This window comes from Bubalus bubalis, chromosome 14 (assembly GCF_019923935.1).
Source record: "Bubalus bubalis isolate 160015118507 breed Murrah chromosome 14, NDDB_SH_1, whole genome shotgun sequence".
NCBI classification, from domain to species: domain Eukaryota; kingdom Metazoa; phylum Chordata; class Mammalia; order Artiodactyla; family Bovidae; genus Bubalus; species Bubalus bubalis.
This window is the reverse complement of record NC_059170.1, coordinates 55,472,042-55,492,815: the sequence shown is the minus strand read 5'-3', so window position 1 is coordinate 55,492,815 and position 20,774 is coordinate 55,472,042. Positions and strand designations below refer to the sequence as shown.

Below are 20,774 nucleotides of genomic sequence, written 5' to 3'. Positions count from 1 at the left end.
CACTTCCAGATATGTTAGCACATTAGACATCCATGTAGAGCTGTTGAGTGGGCTGCAGGATATACAAGTTTCAGAGAGGAGGTCCAGGGAGAAGTACAGATGCCCTTAGCACAATGGCACCCCACTCCAGTACTCTTGTCTGGAAAATCCCATGGGCAGAGGAGCCTGGTAGGCTGCAGTCCATGGGGTCATGAAGAGTCGAACACGACTGAGCGACTTCACTTTCACTTTTCACTTTCATGCATTGGAGAAGGAAATGGCAACCCCCTCCAGTGTTCTTGCCTGGAGAAGCCCAGGGACGGGGGAGCCTGGTGGGCTGCCGTCTATGGGGTCGCACAGAGCCGGACACGACTGAAGTGACTTAGCAGCAACAGCACACAGATGACATTTTAAACCATGGGCACGATGAGAGCTACAGGAAGTGACTGCACGGTAAAGCTTGAACTGAGCTCTGGGACACTCTAGTGCGTAGACCTCGGGGAGATGGAGCAAAAGCCATCAAGGAGCTGGGCAGAAGCCCTGACTATTAAGGAGGAAAAACCAGAGGATGTCCTGTCCTGGGTTCAATTGACAAGAGTCTTTCCATGAAGGAAGCAAGAGGGATCAGCCATGCCCAGTGCTGCTGGTAAGTCACCTTACAGAATTAACCTAAGAGAATTAACCCTTGCATGTGGAGTCATCCTTGACCTTGATAAGAGGGGTTTTGGTCGAGTGGGAGGAAGGGAAGCATTATTAGAAAGGGTTTGATGGAAAATAGGATGAATGGGTGAAAAAAGGAAACTACTTGTTTATGGGGATAAAGATTTATGGAGAGTAAAGTGGGTTTCTGATGAAAAAATAAATTTTGGTGCAACTGCACATGTATGAGCCTTATCAGCTAACCTGCTGAACTGCAGATTCATCCTCCTGAATTGCAGTACAGGCCCTTCAGCTCCTACCTGGATAGATACTGACTGTGCTGGGAGTGAGACTGTGCAAGGCAGAGAGGTCGTGCCTCTGTCCGGTCTGCTTGTTTCTGCTGTCTCACCAGGCAGCCTCTTGAACGAGAGATCCCTGAGGGATCCCTCTGACACACTTGCTTATCTCCTATCTGCTGGTCTCGTTTTACCCTCTTCCGTTAGATGCAGAGGACCTGGGACCACTGCAGAACACGCAGGGAAAGGCTGACTTCAGCTGTGGCCACTGCCTGCTGGCTGACCCCCATCAAGGCTTCTCTGATATTCCTCTTTTTAGAGGAATTTCATGTCTGAGCTTGTTTGAACTGGTATTTTGGAGTAAGATCTATTTTTAATGCTTTCTACAGGAACCAGCTATTTACTTTGTGTTCTCTACTAACCAAAAGAATGACTTTTTGGAATTGCCTTGTCACAGTGTAAGGGGAGTGTGTGTGTGTGTGTGTGTGTGTGTGTGTGTGTGTGTGAAACGGGAAAGTTCCATCTTCCTGTGGGTTGGTTGCTTTCAGGTGATAGAGCTTAATAGGAGACAGTAGATTTATTTCCTGAGCAGCGACATGTTTACATGTAAAAGACTTATTAACAGAAGATCCTATTGGTTTGAAATCAGTGTTGATTATCTTTTGATAGGAGGCCCTGGTAGCTTTGCCAAGGACAGACAGGCTTTGGTGTAAAATGCTGTCCTGATGGGCTCGCTTCCAGATGTGCTTTGAGTCCATTCTCAGTGGCTTGTTTCCCTTTCTGGGAGGGTTAGCCCACACTAGCGGCAGATGTTTCAGCCAGGCTGTCCGTCCTGGGGTGCTTTTGCCTGTCAGATTTCTAGTTCCGTGCTAGTGAGGAGGTGCAGTGTGGGTTAGGGGGCCAGGGTGCGATGGCAGCAAAGGCTCCACTAAGTCAGCCTGTTACCGCTGTGTCCCTCAGTGCAGGGCTTTGTACCTGCGGGCCCCGCGGGCTGTTGCTTTGGTGATAGGATTTGGAGGGTGGGGGATGGAGTCTGAGCTGTGGTACGATGAACAGCAGTGGTAGGAAAGAGGCTGAGCTGCCTGCCCATCTCCTCAGTTCGCCTGTCAAAAAAAGGAGCCCAGTGAGGACACAGGCAACCGAATTACAGCTCCCTGGAGCGTGCATAGGCATTGATCAGTTAGACACAAACAGAATGTCCAAGAGGCAGCTGAGATCTTTTCATTTTGAAAATGCTTTAATAAGTGTTGACAACACTGTTTTGCAAAATGTAAAGGTACTATACAAATTCTTAATACAAAAAGAATAAATTAAAAGCAGATTTCTTTTTAATTCTGCAACTTTGTCTACAACATACATCTTTGTCATTGATTACAGATGAACAGAATCCAGTAAAATCATCTTACATGCTCTACAAGTCAGTTTCAGGAGCAACCTAATCCTTTCCTCCCCATTATTAAACTAGAGTCCGTTTTACACAACTTGTAATAAACTATTGACATGAATGTATATGTAAAACTTTACACCTAGTTAATTAAGCAGTAACTGGTCATCTGATAGCACCTGGATGGGGTTTGCTCTATGAAGAACTAAACTAATACCGAATGAAAACAAAGTGGAATTTGAACAGTTGCAACACTCACCTGCATATAAGAAAATTAAAAAACCCACCTGTCTCACAACAAAGTCTGATGTAGGTGTTTTTACCAGCCTTCTGGCTCAACAGGCAGTTTCTTACACGTATCCAAAGAATCCAATAGGGACTTTATATCAGACCAGGGTTTCGTATTTCATCTTAGTTTGCCTTAAAGAAATAGGGAAATATAAAGAGCTTGCCAGTGCTTGTGTACAATAACTATATCACTTCCCACCACACTGATCATTAATCATGTCAGTCTCACGGGACCAACACTTTATGTACATCTTGTAGGAACATGAATGCAGCTCAACAGTAAAACCTGTTTTACTTAATCTCCGTCTTTGCTACCAGACTATCAGGATGTTCATCTGAACTGTAATTCCACCATCCTCCCCCACCTCCACTCCTTTCTGCCTCCTGAATCCCAAACCTACGTGTTAAGAGAGAATTTCTGTCTGTCATTCCTTATAACCCAGCTGGGCTAAAAACCTGATCGAGCTGACTTCCAACTTGATTTCAAACTAGTGTCCATGTGTATGCCCTGTAGCCATATAAGCTTGTCACCTCCTCTAGTTCCCTTTTGACTTTTAACTCTGGCACAGAGTTCAGTTTGATTATTTGTGCATCTTTTGGGAGAAAGAATCTGGCCTCATAGAGACTTGTTTCCAAATGGGAAGGGAAAATACTTGCTGTTTGTAACTCTTGACTGTCAAAGTAAGAGCAACACCGCTCCCCCCATGTCAATCCCCAGAATCCTTTAATAATATTATCATCAATTTTATTTACCCTGCAGGGTCTACCCCCAGAGAGTTCTATGAATATTACTCCCTTCCACAAGCTGGTATCACCAACGCAGCCAGGGAGCCAGGCCCTGAACCGTCCCAACTGGCCCCAGCCTGCTCCACACCCCAGAGGAATCCCACAGTGCTTTCCGAGCTGCAGCAGGGGAAACACCGTGGTTGTTGCGTTTTTAACCACTGGTAAGTATCCATTCCTACCCTCCTGGTCTGGTAGAGTCTATTGTTATTCTTGGATTACATATACATTAAAAAAAAAAAAAAAAAGACTTTTCTTTTTATGCTAAAGCTAGCTTCAGTTCTGCTTACCCACAAATCTACAGCCAACCCAGCTCCTGTCTGGCTGTCCACTGCCTTTCCAATAGGAAGAGTCATTATAAGTGAGAAAAAAATTAACCCCCCCTCCCCCACACCCCCCCCCCCCACTTGCGCCAGGTAAGCACAGCGTCCCATCTCTGTGGAGACCGTGTTTGTGCCATTTGAAACAAGCCAACTCAGAGTGTGCACTTGTTAGTATTAGAAAAGTATTTTGAGGCCTTTGAAGAAACGGATGGCTTTCCAGTTGTGTACTGAGCATAGCTCAACACACGTGTAAACGGGCAGCTCCCACACACCTGTTTTCTCTCTTCCTTTTTTGGTACCTGCAGACTGTGATACATCAAGGTAGCTGATGGTGTCACAGGCATCCGGGCCCTCTGGGAGCTGATATATTTTTTCAACCCTGCTCTGCCTGCCAGCTAGTAGACACGTGAGTACAATCTTCCTATCTAAGGGCATAGTTGGGTTCTTGGAAGAAGTGACACATTGGTCACCGGGTGCTGAGAGACGTCGGATCTGAGCTCTTTGTCACACAAGTGCTAACAAACAGAAAATGGGCCATGACAGGTAAATACCTTAATGGATTGTAATGTGCTTTTTTCCCTTGGCTTCCCGTAAAAAATCAAATGAAACACCTTGTGCGAAAAAATAGGATACACTTTTACTGGTTGTTTTAATGAGAGAGAACCACTTTTGGCAACTATCACCTTACACTTCCTACAGATCCCCAGAGGAAAGCAGCTCTGTGTCTTGGACTGAACCCCCATGCAGGCCGGGGCCAAGCGGACTCTCTGTTGCTCCCCATGGGGCTGTTCTCCTTCGCGTCCAGGCTCGTGGAGATCCAAGTCAGCAATGCTAGCTGGGGGCTCTCTGACTTGCCCATCACATTGGGTGAGTTTTCAGGCTCTCGGTGGAGAGGGAGGTGAATGTTCAGGGAAGGGTTACAGAGGGGGACACGTCACAGATGGTCGACTTCCACGTGTGGGATGTGGTAGCAGTTGAGGATTTAAGAGATTTCATTGCAGAAGGAATGTCTTCCTCTTGGGCCCTCTTAATTTTTTTGTGTGTTTTTATTTATTTTTTTTAATCTTTGGCAGCATAGAACTGATTGTGATCCTCGGATGCATCTCTGACGTGTTCAGCTTCCTGTTTCCGTTCTCCCTCTCCCCCAACAGCCACTCCTCCTAGGAAATATTTCAGCTGAATATTCCCCTGAGGCAGCCTCTTCACAACATGCTTGGATGGCCTACAGGGGGCAGGTGGGCCTCAGCTTCCCTAGTCTTTCTGGATCACCCTGTACTAAGTCCCTTCCCTGGTCTGTCCAGTGCCACTGGTCCACGGGAATCCATGCCAACCAGCTTCCCCGCCGGTTCCTGGCCTGGGGTCTGTCACAGAGGGGTGGGGGGGCACCAAGATGCCATTCAGGACTGGTGCCTGGCTCTCTGGGCAAGAGAGCCAGGGGACACACAGTGGGACCGGAACCTTCCAGAATGTCTCCTCAGTCGGGTTTTTTGAGGGTGAGGGGTTGCGGAGATGGGAGAAAAAAAGTGCTGAGGGCTGAAGCTGGTGCAGGGAGACAGTGCGTCTGGGTAAGGCAAATGAGAGGCAGTGAGGTGATCTCAGAATGGCGGCGAGGCGGTCAGGTAGAGGCCGGCGGGCTCACACAAGGGTCCCGGGCTTGGCTTTTTCCTGCCCGTACCACTGGACATCAGCTAGTTCTGGATAGAGGGAAGAGTCCAGGAAACAGCTGTCACCATAGCTCCTGCAGGGACCCAAGGAGAAGAGGAGACCGTTAGTGGGGAATGACACTTTGCAGCCTGCATTCAGAAGGACGTGTTCACAGGGCCTGGGACAGTGCTGTGTACAGCAGACTCTCAGGGACTGGAAACGTCCTTGACCGTCTGTGGAGGGAGAGGGAGCGAACATGGAGCAGTCCTCAGGCTCAGGTGCATGTGGGAGTCACCCGGGAGCCTTCAAAACACTCCTGTCCGGCCCCCACTAGCTTAATTGGTCTGGGGTGTGCTTGTGTGTCAGGAGCTTTCAAAGCCCCCAGGTGACTCTCCATGCAGCCAAGGCCTAGAACCTCTCGGGCTGGAGTCCTTAGGATTCTTTTCTTCTCGGAGTAGTTGCTTGGTTTGTCCTCCCTCAGACTCCAGGCATAACTAAGTTTACTAGATTTTTATTCTGTCCTGGAAGCACATTTGAAGTGGCAGGTTTCCCTGCAGTGAAACTGAGGTGATATTTTTGAATGGAGTCTTAAATGCTGTTTACTTGATAACATGTATTGTGTGATGATCAAAAAAGTATTGAAAATATATAGTAAGTGTATAGAAAGGCCGTTAAAGATTTTCAGATACGTGTCACGATGCAGGTTGGGTGGAGGTACGGTCATCCATGGGTATCTGGAGGGGATTGGGTCCAGGAGCTGCCTGGATCCCAAAGTCCAAGGCTGCTTGAGCCCCTGATGTAAGGACAGTGGGCCCTTCATATCTGTGGTTCCTGCTCAGCAGATACAGAGGGCTGGCTGGCTGCGTATTTACTGGAAAAACTATCTGAGTATAAGTGGACCTGTGCATTCACATCTGTGGTGTTCAAGGGTCAGCTATAGTTCTTGCATATCAAGAGGCCATCACAGGGCTATGTTAAAGCCTGGAACCATTACTCGGCATCATTCCTTGGAAAAATAGTCCCTCTGCACTCATCCTGAGCTAGCTCTTCCAGGGCAAGATGAAGATCACATCTCATCTCAGTGAATATAGGCCTGAATTTGCCCAGGAGGCTCCCAGAGGCTGGTTCAGAAAGGCAGCCATGCTGCCTGAGGAGAGGGTTCCTGCCTTCCTCTCCTGTCCTGCCCCACAGGCCCTGACGTGGGGATGGCTGACCCCCGTGCCTTGTGCGGAAGCAGCTGTAGGCACGATGGCCTGGATCACCTCGTGTGCTCTTCCTTCGCACTGAGCTTCTACTTCTGGTAACTCCAGAGAGTTCACTTGTGCTGATTCCAAACCCGCAGGCCTCTAACCTCAGCCTTTGGTTTTGAGTAACGTTCCTGTGAGTGACACTGGTTGGTGCCTCTCGGTTAGAAGGTCTGGGTGGTGTTCAGGCTGGATTTTTGAGTTTGACCTCCCAGAGCACATGGTGCGGGGGGTAGAAACACCTGTCTGGAAACAGCATAAATGTCAGAAGGGGATCTCTCCCCTGGCCTGCTGCTGACCCTTTCCATGCCCAGTTCTGGGCAGGAGGAGATGCAGACAACAGTGGGTTTAAGAGTGTCTTACACACAACGTCGTGTCCCAGTTTAAGACTGAGAATAAGCCATTATCACCATTTTTCTGTTTGATTTGCTGTCATTTTTCTAGGAACAAGGAGATGAAGGCATTCTGGATTTTGTGAAGGTTTCTCATCTGGCTTTTTAAAAAAACCCATCAACGCAGCAAGACTAAAGGCCTCTGGGAGCATACTGTGGCCTTTAAAGTGAGTCCTGTGCCTGGACCCCCTGAAATGTATGCTGGGGTTAATATGCTGAAAGGTGGCTTCAGAAGCAAAGTGACATGAAGGTCCTCAATTCTGGAACTGGCCGTGGCCATCATCACTGTCTTCAGGTGAGAAGTGGCTGACTCCATCACACTCACTCACCCTGCACACTCTCCTCCTGACAGCTGACCTTACCGTTGTGCCTGAGAGACTCCGTGGCAGAAGGTGGTTGGACCCCACGTGGACATGTGCTGTTTACGGGGGGCGAGCCCTCTCTCTCTGTGTTGACCTGGTGGTGCCCCCCACCAGTGTGCCCCCCATGCCCTCACTGAGGGGAGCCAGTGGAGTCCTCTAACCCCAGTCACTGGTCAGAGATGGGCAAGAGACTGAGTGTGGACAAGTGGCTTTCTCAGTACAAGGCTGACGGCTTCCTCCTGAGGAGGTGACCACCAGGGGCAGGAAGGAAAGGCAGAGATGAAAAGAGAACCACCAAGCTCCTTGTTTGCCCTCAGCCACGAGGCAGGTGCTATCATGCAAAACCCTCTAGTTTATAAAAGAACATGCATACATGCTAAGTTGGTTCCCGTGCCCTCCCCTCCAGGGGATCTTCCTGACCCAGGGATCGAACCCATGTCTTTTACATCTCCTGTGCTGGCAAGTGGGTTCCTTACCACTAGCACCACCTGGGAAGCCCTTATAAAAGAACAGCTGGGTCCAAGTCATGTTTCTGGAAGCTGGAATAAATTAAGGTTAGCTGCTCAGTTGTAGAGAAGACTCTTAAGGTTTTTCATTCACCTAAGCTCCCCATACCCTTGCTTCTCTTTTTTTCCTTCTGATAAGAATTACCTCCCTGAAGTTTCTAAGAGCTGGCCTGGGTTAGAGTTCCTGGAGGAGACCAGGTGGAACATTCCCATCTCAAAGGCCCGGAAAAGAATGGGAGTTCCTCCAAGAAGGACTTTCCTTTCCTAAATCCAGGTCTTTTACAATGTCTGCACCTCCCCCCTTTTGAGATGAAGAGGGGTTGCTTAGGGATTGATAAAAGGTTGGCTGAGCTTTGAATGGCTTCAGAGCTGCATTTCTGTTCTTGTAGAGACTAGGTTTATAAGACAGGGCTAATTTAGAATTAGAATTAGACAGTTTCTAATTCCACAAGGAATTGGGTTGCAACTTGAATGAATGAAGCCAACAAGATTTTTACTTAATTGAATTTTTTTAACAGCAGTGACAGCCTTGGGATCCCAAGAGGACTTCAGAGTCCAAGATTCCTCTGTTTTGGGTTCTCTCCAACTTTATTCCGGATTTGGACAAAGACAGATTGTCCTTCTGGTGAGTACTTTTTTAGTTTCTGAATTAGAGTGCACTTGGTTTATATTTAAACATGTAGTTTTCCTGAGAGAAAAATTAAAACAAAAATTGGAGGGCATGGGTCAAGCACCTGATGAGAGACAACCATCTCTAGAGCCCAGGCTCCCAGGTAGGAAAATGTGGTCACAGCCCAGAAGGGGCACAAGGTCACCGGCCACCTGCAAGAAAATTGAGTGTATTGAGGAAGCCCTGGTCGGGGGTCTTGACATACGGGGCACCGGCCATCCACCGGGAAAAGGAAGTATCCTGTGAGAGACAGGCTGTCAGACCCGAGTCCTGGCCCTCAGTTTACCCCTGAGGCTTTCAAGGATTTTCTCTGCTCTAGGAAAAACTCCACAAATGGATCCCAGTCACGTAAATGTTTTAAGAGTGCCCCCCACCACCACCTTAGGAACTACTCCCAGCGTTTTATGTTAAAAAACATTGTGGTCTCTCCACTTGCACATGGACTGCTCATACTGAAGATAAACTAGAATAATGGTGGTCACCAGGAGGAGTGTTCCCGTTACACACGATTGTTCACTTCAGAAGTCCACATCAAACAAGTGGAGTGGGATGCCTAGTTTAGTTGGTATGATAAAGCCTGCAAAAGGCTTCAAAATTCACATATAGCTTCACTGAAACTCACTGCCAAAGGCTAATAAAAAACTTAAAGACACAAGAGATACCTAACGTAAGAGTAAAACTTTAACTCCTCCTGCTCCCCTCTGTCCTCCTGGATTCATTCCGCTTGTCCTCTGTCTGCATTCTCTCCCCACTTTGAAGAGACTGCGAGATTATAACAAAAGCCTGTCAAGTTAGTGCTTGTACAGACACCCCTAAATCCATCCCCAAAGGAGGAAGCCCCCCCCCACCCCCCGGGCTCTCCCACGGTTGATGGGACTTCATGGGATTCTCCTGTAACTGCTTCCAGTTACTCCCTTCCATAGCCAAGGGGAAACTAATAATAAAATTAATGGAAAACCCTTGCTGAATGTAGCTAGTGAAGCTACACTCTAAACCCGACTTGTTCCAGAGCCTGCAGATGGGATCCTGGTCAATCCGGCAGACAACAGCCAGGGTGAGCATCCCGACCAGAGTCAGTTCTCCTGAATCTGCCTGCCATGGCCAGCTGAGAGAGAAACGTAAACTTTCACACCCCTCCCTTTCCAAATCCAGACACACTGATTGATCTTTTCTCTCTCAGGGGCCATTGTTGCCTTCTTGTCTGTCTTGTGTCCTGAGAACTTGGTGACCGTCAGGTTGGGCGAATACCACAGAAATGTAAATTGCACCTGTTTGTAGCTGAGGTCCTGCCTAATGGGTGCCAGCCCTCAGGGCGAACTGAGTCTTCCCTTTTGGTTATGGGAGTGGCTGTGGATCTGGGAGGGTGGTATCCTTGGCACCCTCTTTGGGAATGCCTCTTTGCGTCCATGAGGTCTTTCAGTATGGCCAGGAATATTTATTGTTTGTCCTCCTGACAAGATATTTAAAAGGTTGTTTATGTGGCTCTATAGTCAGAAGTTGGCCAAACTGGAAGCTGATATTCAGAACCTACTGGGGATAAAGTTCCTAAGTCAAAATGAAACTGTGTACCCAGAGGGAAAGAAGAACATTCCAAAGACAAAGCTCTAAATCTGGAGCATAGGAATCTTTTGAATTCCATCTTAGTCAATCTTCTTCATGATCTAAAGAAGCAAACAGAAGATGATATAGTTGCAGGCATGGGACAGCCTGTGATGTCATTCACATTGCAACCTGTCTCTTGGTCTTATAAACCTAATCTTTACAAAAATAGAATCACAGGTTTAGAAGCAAATCAAAGGCCACCTATTCTTTTTATCAATCCCCAAACATAGTCCATTCACTTCAGAATGCTTGCAGACATTGTAAAAGATCTGAATTTAAGAAAGAAAAGTCCTTGAAGGAACTCCCATTTTGAGCAGGTAAGTTTAACTTACTTGAATGTCCAGAAACAGGATTTGGATAAAACAATTTTTCTATAAACTAGTAAGTTCTGCTTTACTGTACCTGTCTCATGGCTAAAATTTTAAAACCAAAGCTTCCCGACCCCTGCATCTGTCTGTATGTTTGTGTATGTACATGGTAGGTTCCTGTGGTCATGTATGGATGTGAGAGTTGGACTGTGAAGAAGGCTGAGCGCCGAAGAATTGATGCTTTTGAACTGTGGTGTTGGAGAAGACTCTTGAGAGTCCCATGGACTGCAAGGAGATCCAACCAGTCCATTCTGAAGGAGATCGGCCCTGGGATTTCTTTGGAAGGAATGATGCTAAAGCTGAAGCTCCAGTACTTTGGCCACCTCATGCAAAGAGTTGACTCATTGGAAAAGACTCTGATGCTGGGAGGGATTGGGGGCAGGAAGAGAAGGGGACGACAGAGGATGAGATGGCTGGATGGCATCACTGACTCGATGGACGTGAGTCTGGGTGAACTCTGAGAGTTGGTGATGGACAGGGAGGCCTGGTGTGCTGTGATTCATGGGGTCGCAAAGAGTCGGACACAACTGAGCGACTGAACTGAACTGAACTGAACTAATGGTATGTTTGTAATGTGTTTCTGCCTCTGACTGGTACTATATAATCAGTTTGTAAAAAATGCATCTAATTGGCTTAAAGAAAAATGATTATCAAATTAAGTATTCTAAAACTCAGAAATACAGAAACTTAGCCCAAACATTTTTCAAATTCACATGATCTGGGATAAATCAAGAGTGATCTTACATTTGTTGGTTTGATCAAAGTTAGGTGTGTTAAATATTGATATAATGCAGACATAATTTGATTCTACTTGTGTTTACTAGTCAAATAAGTTCATGTTATCTTGGTTACAAAATGTGTCTGTAAAGAGATAAGACATTGGCTAGCTGTTTAATGGCTAGAGAAATTTTCTAATTAAACATAATTGTTAACAACGAGTAAACAAACAGACAAATGCGTATTGGTCATGAGCTGTATGTTTTTCGCTGGGTAGAAGCGTTTTCCTGTTGATAAGCAGCTGCCTCTTTTGTAGCAAAGAAGTGGCTTCAAAACATCCTCCCTGTATGGGGCACCCCCATCATTTCTGCACAGTGACTGAGAACTCACTTCACTGGCTGGCAGCCCAAGAACTCCGCAGAGTCCCTGCTTCTGCTGTACAGGCTGCCTTCAGGACAGGACACAAGACTGGTGACATCGTTAAAACCCAGTGAGGAGGTGACCAAGGTGCTGTCCCTGGGCCTTCTGAATCTAAGGTCCCCTGCCTTTGAAAAACATGCTCACTCCCTCTGCCTCATTCTCTACACTCTGACCCACCTTACCCAACAGAACCCATCAAAAAATCGCCGGTCATCTACTGTCAATTCCTCCTCAGATTGAAGAAACTTATGCTGAACAAGATTACAACCTGCCACAAATACCACCTGTCCACTACTTGCTGGAGAATATGTCCACTGAAAAAGACACCAGCTGAAGGACTCCTGCTCCCCTCCTGGGAAATGACCTTTTCTGGTACTGCTCACCAGTCCCTGCACAGCTAAGCTTGAAAACCTCTGTCCCACCTGCAAGGAGTCACAGGACCTGAATGGACAGCAGAGCCATCTGCGATCTCACCCTCAGGCTCTCCTGGCAGCAGAAGCAGATGATGTGGACAGCGGTCCCCAGACACCGGGCCAGGCCTGCGTAAGCTAACTTGATTTCTACACCTGTTCTCCCTTACTATGAAATTCACGGTGGGGGGGTTTATTAACACATTATTGACCAGAGACATATCAATACACTTTTAGAGGGTGACACAATTAATAGCGCCGTGAGAAACTGTTAGAGCTTCAAATTGATCAAGGGTTCATTATACAACTTGTGACCGTCATGATCACAGTCTGCTGTTTCGTTTCTGTTCCAACATTGTGTATAAGTGTGACATTTTAAAAAATGACACATTGCGAAATTTTGAGTGAAGAATTTTCAGAATTTCATAGAATTCAGTGAAGAATTTTATGCAGGTATTTCCTCTGATTGTCCAAGTGACATATATACTAGTGTCTTGGAAGACGGTAGTTTTTCAGAATATAGTTCTGATTCAGAGACATTTAATTAGACCAACAAGGAGACAAAAATCCTGAGTGATTGATTCTGATAAAGAAAGTGAATGTGAAACTCACAGTGCTGGAGAATGCTCCTTTGCTTCTACAGAAGAGTGGATGGAAGACAACATTTCATGAAAATTGGAAGACTTTACAGGTATGTCAGATGTAACTACTGACTGTAATAACCCATAAAGTGTTAGTGACGCAACAATTTCTGGCCAGCCAGCTCACCAGGCACAAGCATTAGTTTCTGCAGAACTCCCCTGGTCAGTAATGAGTTAACCAGACTCCTCCACTCACCTGCTTTCTCTTCTCTTTGCCTGCTTCTGTTGCTCCCTGATCGGGGGGATAACCCCTTGCCTGTGTCTCCCAGGTGACTGACTGCCCAGGGAAGAGACCTTTCACACTCTGGATCTGCCACTTAAAACTCCAATCTGTCCATGATGTTGGTGACTTCCTGGTCTGCCTGTAACCTGATTTTTCCCCTATCCTTAGTGCCATCATACACACCACCTGAAGTCCCTTTGATGTCAGCTACAAAGTTAAAACTTTTGCAGCCAAGCTTCCCGGTGCCTCTTTTTACCTTTCTCTGATTAGAACTCAACTTGCCCGAGTTGACACACACATCTTGTCAACTATAGTACTGTCGTACCCCATTTCCTTACGGTTATCTTAAATCAGACTTCAAAGGATCTGTCTCTTATGAAAGATGTTATACTAATTAGTTTTTATTGTTCAGGTACACAGGACACATTGTCAACTAACTGATGATAAACCTTTTTGGGTTATTTGTATGGATGCATGTTATTAAGTACTCTAGAAATTGTGTGCAATTTCTAGAAATCTATCTTGGTATAACGTTATCGATCATAATTCTGGTTATCTTAAAATGTTGTCTATCACATATCTGGAGAAAAACATCTGGAAGGACACAGGCACCCCAATGTTCACTGTAACACTGTTTACAATAGCCAAGACAAGGAAGCACCCTAAATGTCTATCAGCAGGGAAATGGATAAAGATGTGGTACATATACACAATGGGCTATTACTCTGCCATTAAAAAGAATGAAATAATGCCATTTGCAGCAACATGGATGGACCTAGAGATTGTCACACTGAGTGAAGTAAACCAGACAGAGGAGAAATATCCTATGACATCCCTTATGTGTGGAATCTAAAACGAAATGGTAACAAATGAACTTACTTAGAAAACAGAAATAGACTCACAGACTCAGAGAATGATCTTATGGTCACCAAGCGGGCGGAATAGATAGGGAGTTTGGGATGGACACGTACACACTGTCCATCAGTGTGGACATGTACACAACATCCATCACACAATGGATGATCAATAAGGGCCTGCTGTACTGCACAGGGAACTCTGCTCAATGTTATGTGGCAGCCTGGATGGGATGGGTTTGGGGGAGAATGGATACATGTAGTATATGTATGGCTGAGTCCCTTTGCTGTCCACCTGAAACTATCACAACATTGTTAATTGGCTATACTCCAGTATAAGATAAAAAGCTAAAAAAGTTGTATATCACAGAAATAACATTATATTGAATTCAACACGAATTCCTCGTCAGTTTCATTATAATGAACTCTCATCAGATCTTTAACACTGAGCATTTTTAAGTTATTATTTACAGACAGATCTTTTACCTTAATGCTTTTGCAGAAGTAAGATTCATGGAAAGTAACCTACCATGAGCTCTTGATGGCCACATGGCTGCCCAATCACAAGGCATCAAACCTTGGGTAGAGACATCACAACGGATGAAGGCTCCACCTACCTTCTGGTCCCTCCCCTCCTGCACAAAAGCTGGCAATCTCAAACCAAACTGACTAGGGAGAGAAGTGGCTACCACAGAGGTAAGACTGCTTCCTCCCAAAATGTCAAATCAAGGACATTTCTTTCCATTCCTCCTTCCCTCTCTGACCATCCTTTTCCTAACTCTTACCCTGTGAAGGTTTTTTATGATTCTTCTGTCCATCTTTCTGCTTTGGAGAGAGAATGCCACTGTCCCCACATCTCAGACCACTGCAAAGGGGGACAAATCCAAACCTCCAGACGACTGTTTGAATGATTAACACTATGATGCTGGTGATTACGTACTTCTGCCCATCACAGCTTCTCCCTGATTTCCAGGGCCTTGGTTTCTCTGGATCGAAGCTCAGCCAGCCCCCATCTCTAATGTGTCCCACTCCTTAACCCTGGGGGTCTGCTTTCTTGTCTCTGGTTATCAGCCCAGGGAACCTTGCATCCAGGCTATGTACAGAGAAAGGGACACAAGGCAAGGGAGACCAGAATAAAGCCACCTGTGCTGTCTACAAACCCTTCCCTTTTACTGGCTTCCAGAGCTGTCACCTTCCAAGTCCCTAGCCACAGATGCAACACGAATTCCCAGGCAGGAGTCAGAGATTTCAAAATTTGCTTTCTTTGGCAGATCCCTCATCCCCTGGCCAAGAGCTGATACAAAGGAGGCCATGATTAGCAATCTCCCCTTACCTCTTGAAGATACTGCAGACCCTGCTGGTAAAGCAACAGCTGCCCAATAAAAAAATCCCTAGACTGACCACAGTTGTTCCTGATGAGACAAGCCTCTGACAGCCTTTAGCCGAGCAAGGAGATGTCTGTGCTGTGACCCACACCCGTGCACCTGGACGACACTTCGGGGGAAGCTGAGACTCGGCCACAGAAGATTACTGAAGAAGCCCAGTACTTTCTTAGGCCAGCAGCCCAACCAACACAGTCTTTCTCTAGGGGTCATTCTGTTTACAAGAGTAGTCACCGTAGGGTGCTGTGTTCTCTCAAAAGCTTTAAATACAGCTTTGCAGCCACAGGCAACCAAGCACATGCTCTCCCTTGAACAGAACATCAGAAAAGGAACAGAATGACTGACTGAAAGAATGTGAACTCAGAATCATGACCTGTGAAGACCACACAGAGATTGAGCAAAAAGCCGGTAAGAACCCCAGAGCCATAGCTGGAGGGTAGCCCTACTGCCTTACATTTGGATGAAAAGGGGAGGACTGTTAAAAGCAACAGACCCGAAATGCAGTTGTATAGGCTAAGCTCCACGTCATCACACCGAGACTTGACTTTACAGTTTCAGCTCCCCCAGGAATGGAATCCCCCAACCCGCATGATGAGGACGTCACCTGCCAGACGCCTGCCGTCCCCTAAAGGACAGCAACTGGGCCATCCCCACCTGCCTCTTCACCTGGTGTAACTGCCTGTGCTTGCCTGCACATCTCTGCTTTTTGTGCAGCATCTCAGAGCTCCTTGCTTTCTGCTGGACTAGAAGCTCCTTGATTCACAAATCACTGAAATAAAGCCAGTAGGATCTTTCAAATTTACTCAGCTGAATTTTGTTTTTTAATACCACCTTCCTTGCAAAGGCTAAGCCCATTTTCTGAATTCCCCCATGTGTCAGCTCAGGGCATCTGCAGCAAAAGTTGTTGTCCCTCCTTCTGTTGAGGATTTGTCCCACCCTACTTTTCAGACTGAGCTCTAGCTCTTTCTCTACAGCAAGAAGGCGTTCTCCTGTTCCCCCACACACCCCGGCTTGTTTCTACATCTGTGCTTTTGCCCTTGGAAGGGCGTTCCTCAGCCTCTGCCTGCCAAAGCCCCTGCTCCCACCCTGGGCCTTTGACGCCAAGTTCACACAGCATCTCTAGAAACCAGAAGGGATTCCTCTCTCCACGTCTCCGAGTTTTGAATACATAAGTGCTACAAGAGTTAGCACTGCCATCTTTTGATTGAGTAAACTTACCATTCGGAAGTGGCTTTGAAAGAAGCTGTATCATTATCTTCTTAGTTAACCCTTGAAATGCTATTAATTTCAATACTTTGTCACCCCTTAAGAATAGGAACCAGACCAAGTGTTCACGTTTTTATGCCCACTGAAGCAGGGCTTTGCAAATTCCAACATGCATGTGATTCTCCCAGGAGTCCTGTTAAAATGCAGATTTGAGTTCCGTAGGTCCAAGAGTCTACCTTCTAACAAACTCCTGGGTGACATGGGGGCCAAGGCTTGTCTGTGGACCCCATGCTGGAATGCACAGCATTTGGTAGAGTGGACAGCTGTCACTAAAAAAACACTGGGAGGAACTTGTGGGTGGTAGATGCTTCTAGACCAACTCAGTCTGCCCCTGGTGCTTTGAGATGTAAACTGCATGATGCTATTCTTTTCAACAAACACTGGTTACAAAAAGCAGTCAAAGATTCTATAAGTATCTGCATATACAAAGAGCCCAGGAAGGTCTAAAACACACTTTGAGGTCTCTTTGGGGAAGGAGCAGTGGGAATATCTAACATCTAATCTATATCTAATATCAGAGACGTAGAAACTGACACATAAACATCGAGTTCCACATGTATCTAGAGATAGGACATGAAGATGACAGCTTCCACACCACTCAGATGTTTCCCCCTGGAAATTATGATCCATATGAGAAAATGCAACTCCTGCACCACACGTGAGATCTCCGACTCATGAGCAGGGAAGGGGAAGGGCTGGAAGAACAACACGTTCCCTTACGATACCTCTATTCATCAGTACTTTGGTGGGCTGGAGACTCGGACCCATCCATAATGGGTGAGTTTTCTGTCGCTTCTCTGAACCAAGGAAAGCAGGAAAAGGAAGAGAAGAGAGGTCATGTTAAAGAGAGGAACTGACAGACACGATGAGTAGCTTATCAATACACTGCAAAGCCCAGCTGACATGCACCCAGGTGTTAGTGACAAATAGGATATTTTCAACCCCAGGCACGACTCAAAGATCACTTTGGCTTTGTTAGGAAGGGTGCCAGACTTTGGCACTACTTCTCATTTTATCATCACATCACAGAATAGTTATTCTTCATTAATGATAATTCAACCCAATCTGATAAAAGAGTTTAACGACCAACCAAACATTTTTTGTTTCAAATTGGTCTTGTGTCCTCACTAGCTGTGTGTGATCAAACATAGGCATCCGCCCAGACCCACTCCAGGGTAAAGGTGCTCCTAAGCTCCACAGCCTGCTGTCAGTCAGTGGCAGTCATACGTTTGGAGCAGGTGAGACTGGGTGTGATCCAGAAAACGTGGAGGAGCCGGACAGACACCCTGAAATCAGAAAGTCCTTACTTGGGGGGAGATGGCTTAGTCAGTGGAGGTACCATATACACAAAAGGTCACTCTTATGGATCTGTCCTCTTGAGACTCTTGGGCCCGAAGCCTTGCAGCAGCTGCCTGACCGCAGGAGCTAGAGCTGGAGTGCAGATGGTACGTAAGGAAGTGTTATAAGGTGTGTAGTAAGGACGGAGTGGGTAGCTGCTGCCCAACAGACAAACCAAACAGTGAGAGTGGACAGAGAACACCAGCAGCTGAGACTGCAGGCTCTTTTAATTCAAGAGGAGTAAGAGGCAGTCTGGGGTGTTCAGTGACATCAAACTTGAGTGCATCAGAATCCCCTGGAGGGCTTGTCACCACACTGACTGCCAGCGCCCTCCACCCTCGACTTAGGTTCTGACTCAGTGGGTCACTGATGGACCCGAGATGTTTGTGCATTTCTAACAATATCCCAGGTGATGCTTATGCTGCTGGTCTGGGTACTGCATTTTAAGAACCACTGGCTTAGTGGAAAAAGACAAGGCTTTGGTTTGGGGTAACAGAGTGCAGGGCTGAAATTACAGGGTCATCCAACTGTGTAAGATGAAAAGGCACTGACTTTCTCTGAGCCTCATCTATAGAACAGGAAAAGTCTGGATACTTCCCTTACAAAGTTGCAGTAAGGATTACATAAGCTGATACAGATTAGAAGAAGCTCCTGGTCTTTGAGTACACAGCAAGCACTCAATCTTAGCTCTCCTGTCAAACACTAAGACAAAGCCTGACTTAAAAATCACTAGAGATAAATGTGCAGAAACTGAAAAACGTCTGCCAAACACAGACATCTGGTCAAAGAAGTGCACTCACCTCCTCCACATTTTTGGGATTATCACCAGCTTTGAAAGAGAGTAGAGAGAATCAGCTGAATAAAATGACCACGCTGTAAGGGGTGGGGGTGACGAGGGACTAGCAGGGCCTGGGGCCTCCCCGGAGAGGAGGGAGTTTCCCAGTGCCGTCCATCATTCCCAGGACATCGTTCTTCTGCTGACACACCCTCTGTTAACTAGGATGTTATACCTGCTATCCTCTAACCCACAGAGAAGGCTGAGGAGGGTTCCAGAACTTGAGAGGGAGAATCAGAGGCCTGCCAAGGGAACTCACCCAGTCTGCCAGGTTAGGATGTGGTGGGGGCTGCTGGGGGGCGTTGCTCCGATTTCACTCGACGGTGTTGAGCTTCTCTGGCTTTGAGGTAAGGCAGCTGTGTGTGGGTGGTGTGGAAAAGACAGGGGTCAGACCCAGGGGAGTGGAGGAGTTTCCTTCCAGAGACGCTCCCAGGACCCGCTTCAGGGTCCTGATGGGAAAACATCAGCCCATCTCCCCACATTTGGCCAATTACGTTTTCTCTCCTGAGCCGTTCTAGCTCCATGTGGGTCAAGCTCACCTGAGATTCCAGGTCCCCTGCTTTGCCACTGGGAAGTGGCCACAAGGATGGTGACAGTCCCCACAGTCCTCAGAAGGGGGGACCTGGGCTGACCTAGTGCAGGTATGACCGATTTCTCCGGACACCAGCGAGATACGCCCCAGGGAGTTTCCACATGTGGCCCCAAGGTTAAAACTGTTCTTCATTACATAGAATAGAGAACCTCCAGAAAGGGTCTCAGAGCTTGAGGTCTCTGCTGTTTCAGGCTTGTCATTTACCATGTTTAGGACACTTCAAATGGGGCAGGGCTTTTCAGAGCTCATCCAAGTCTGACTACTGGGAGCTTATTGATGGGGACAGGATTTGTTTAGTTGGGAAAACTCACTAGGAAGCAAATCCTATTTAAATGCATCCCTTTGCCTCCTTGGGAATGCAATCTTTTTCATCAGGAAAGGTCAGATACAGCTTCCTAGAATTTTTAGCTTAAAATATGTTTCAAAAGATTTACCAAATCTGTTTGGGTAAAGCAAATCTACTAGACAAGCACTACAATTCTGAGAGAATATAAACACTCCTGACCTGTCCAACCAAGGCTTCTCCTAATAGGGTCACAGGGAAACATGCTCTTTAAACGCTATGTGTAACTTACTCATGCAATTATTCTCAAAATCCTCCTAGGAAGTTGATGGCAAATGTCACTGGGCTGATTTGACAGATGACAGAGGCATCTAAAGAAGATTTTAGGACACTGAAGTCCATGGTTCTCTCACAATGGCTTGAACCATATTTATTCTTGTCTCTGAAACTTGTCATTCAGCCGATAAAACTTAATACATGAGTCAGTGGGGCGCTGGGGAGAGGATGTAGGAGCCCTGTGGCCTGGTGTACCCGGGAGCCGGCCAGGCCTTCCTCTTTGCCCTGCCCTTCCTAGGCCCCAAGCATCTCCTTCAGTTCCCCAAAGAGGGACCCCTCGTTTTCCTTCCTTAAGATCACTCCCATTTCCCTGGGTTTTTGCCCTTACTTATCTTTCTTTCCAGTCCCAAGTTAAATCCTGACTTGGACTTCGTTCTCTTTGTTGCTCATGTTATACTTTGAGAATCATTTTTTATTATGTCTCAAAGTCCTCCCCTGTTTTCTTTCCTACAGCCAGGGGAATACAGTTGCTCTCTTTTTCAAATTGGCATTATCAGGCGATTCGTGAATGGGCAGCACCCGTCTACCAACTAGAAAGCTGCTCTTATTGCTACACTCTCCCCCCTCTTTGTGGAAACTGAGATAACCTACACAAGCTCATGTGTGCAGGTGCTGAGAACCCCTCAGGGATGTGGAGAAGGCAGGACACATCCTGGTTGTTATTACCATTATTCTTTCTTGGAGATGGAGAGGGGAAGGGATTGTAACTGAAGGGGGAGGATGGTTTCTTCCATTTTTTCACTGGATTCAGTACTGCTTAATGCCCAAGTACAAGAATATAAGGTAACCTTTCATCTGATGATGAAAATGTGAAGGTGTAACCCCAGGGCATCAGAGGCACTTGACAAAAATTACTTTGGTTAGATCACAACATCACTGGAAAGGGATACTGAGGTGTAGTCAGGAGTTCCATGAAGTCACTGGGGAACTCAGGCAGAACTGCCACTTCTTTCTGCAGCCAGTCTGCCCCACCTGGGGGGCGGGGGACACTGGCCAA

The 20,774-nt window shown here is 46.6% G+C and overlaps 2 protein-coding genes across 24 annotated transcripts in view; one reads left to right on the top strand and one right to left on the bottom strand.

The window, feature by feature from the left end:
- The window catches only part of PRPF18 (pre-mRNA processing factor 18), an 80,461-nt gene extending 64,532 nt beyond the window's left edge, over positions 1–15,929 (top strand). For 3 of the 15 annotated variants that reach the window (XM_044928119.2, XM_044928115.2, XM_044928129.2), the window contains 8 exons: positions 251–625; positions 3,347–3,533; positions 3,998–4,927; positions 7,025–7,267; positions 8,359–8,465; positions 11,514–12,718; positions 14,248–14,441; positions 15,017–15,929. The gene's annotated coding sequence lies outside the window, so the exon portion shown is untranslated. The remainder of the gene's footprint in view (positions 1–250; positions 626–3,346; positions 3,534–3,997; positions 4,928–7,024; positions 7,268–8,358; positions 8,466–11,513; positions 12,719–14,247; positions 14,442–15,016) is intronic. The other 12 variants (XM_044928117.2, XM_044928127.2, XM_044928120.2 and 9 more) reach the window with 12 other exon arrangements.
- Positions 4,323–20,774, bottom strand: part of FRMD4A (FERM domain containing 4A) — a 515,353-nt gene continuing 498,901 nt past the window's right edge. For 5 of the 9 annotated variants that reach the window (XM_044928112.2, XM_044928110.2, XM_044928108.2 and 2 more), the window contains exons 22-23: positions 18,826–18,922; positions 8,464–8,662 (exon numbers count right to left, since the gene is read on the bottom strand). In XM_044928112.2, the coding sequence (XP_044784047.2) occupies positions 8,512–8,662; positions 18,826–18,922 (248 nt within the window). In that variant the 3' untranslated portion in view covers positions 8,464–8,511. The other 4 variants (XM_006066017.4, XM_025264638.3, XM_006066014.4 and 1 more) reach the window with 3 other exon arrangements.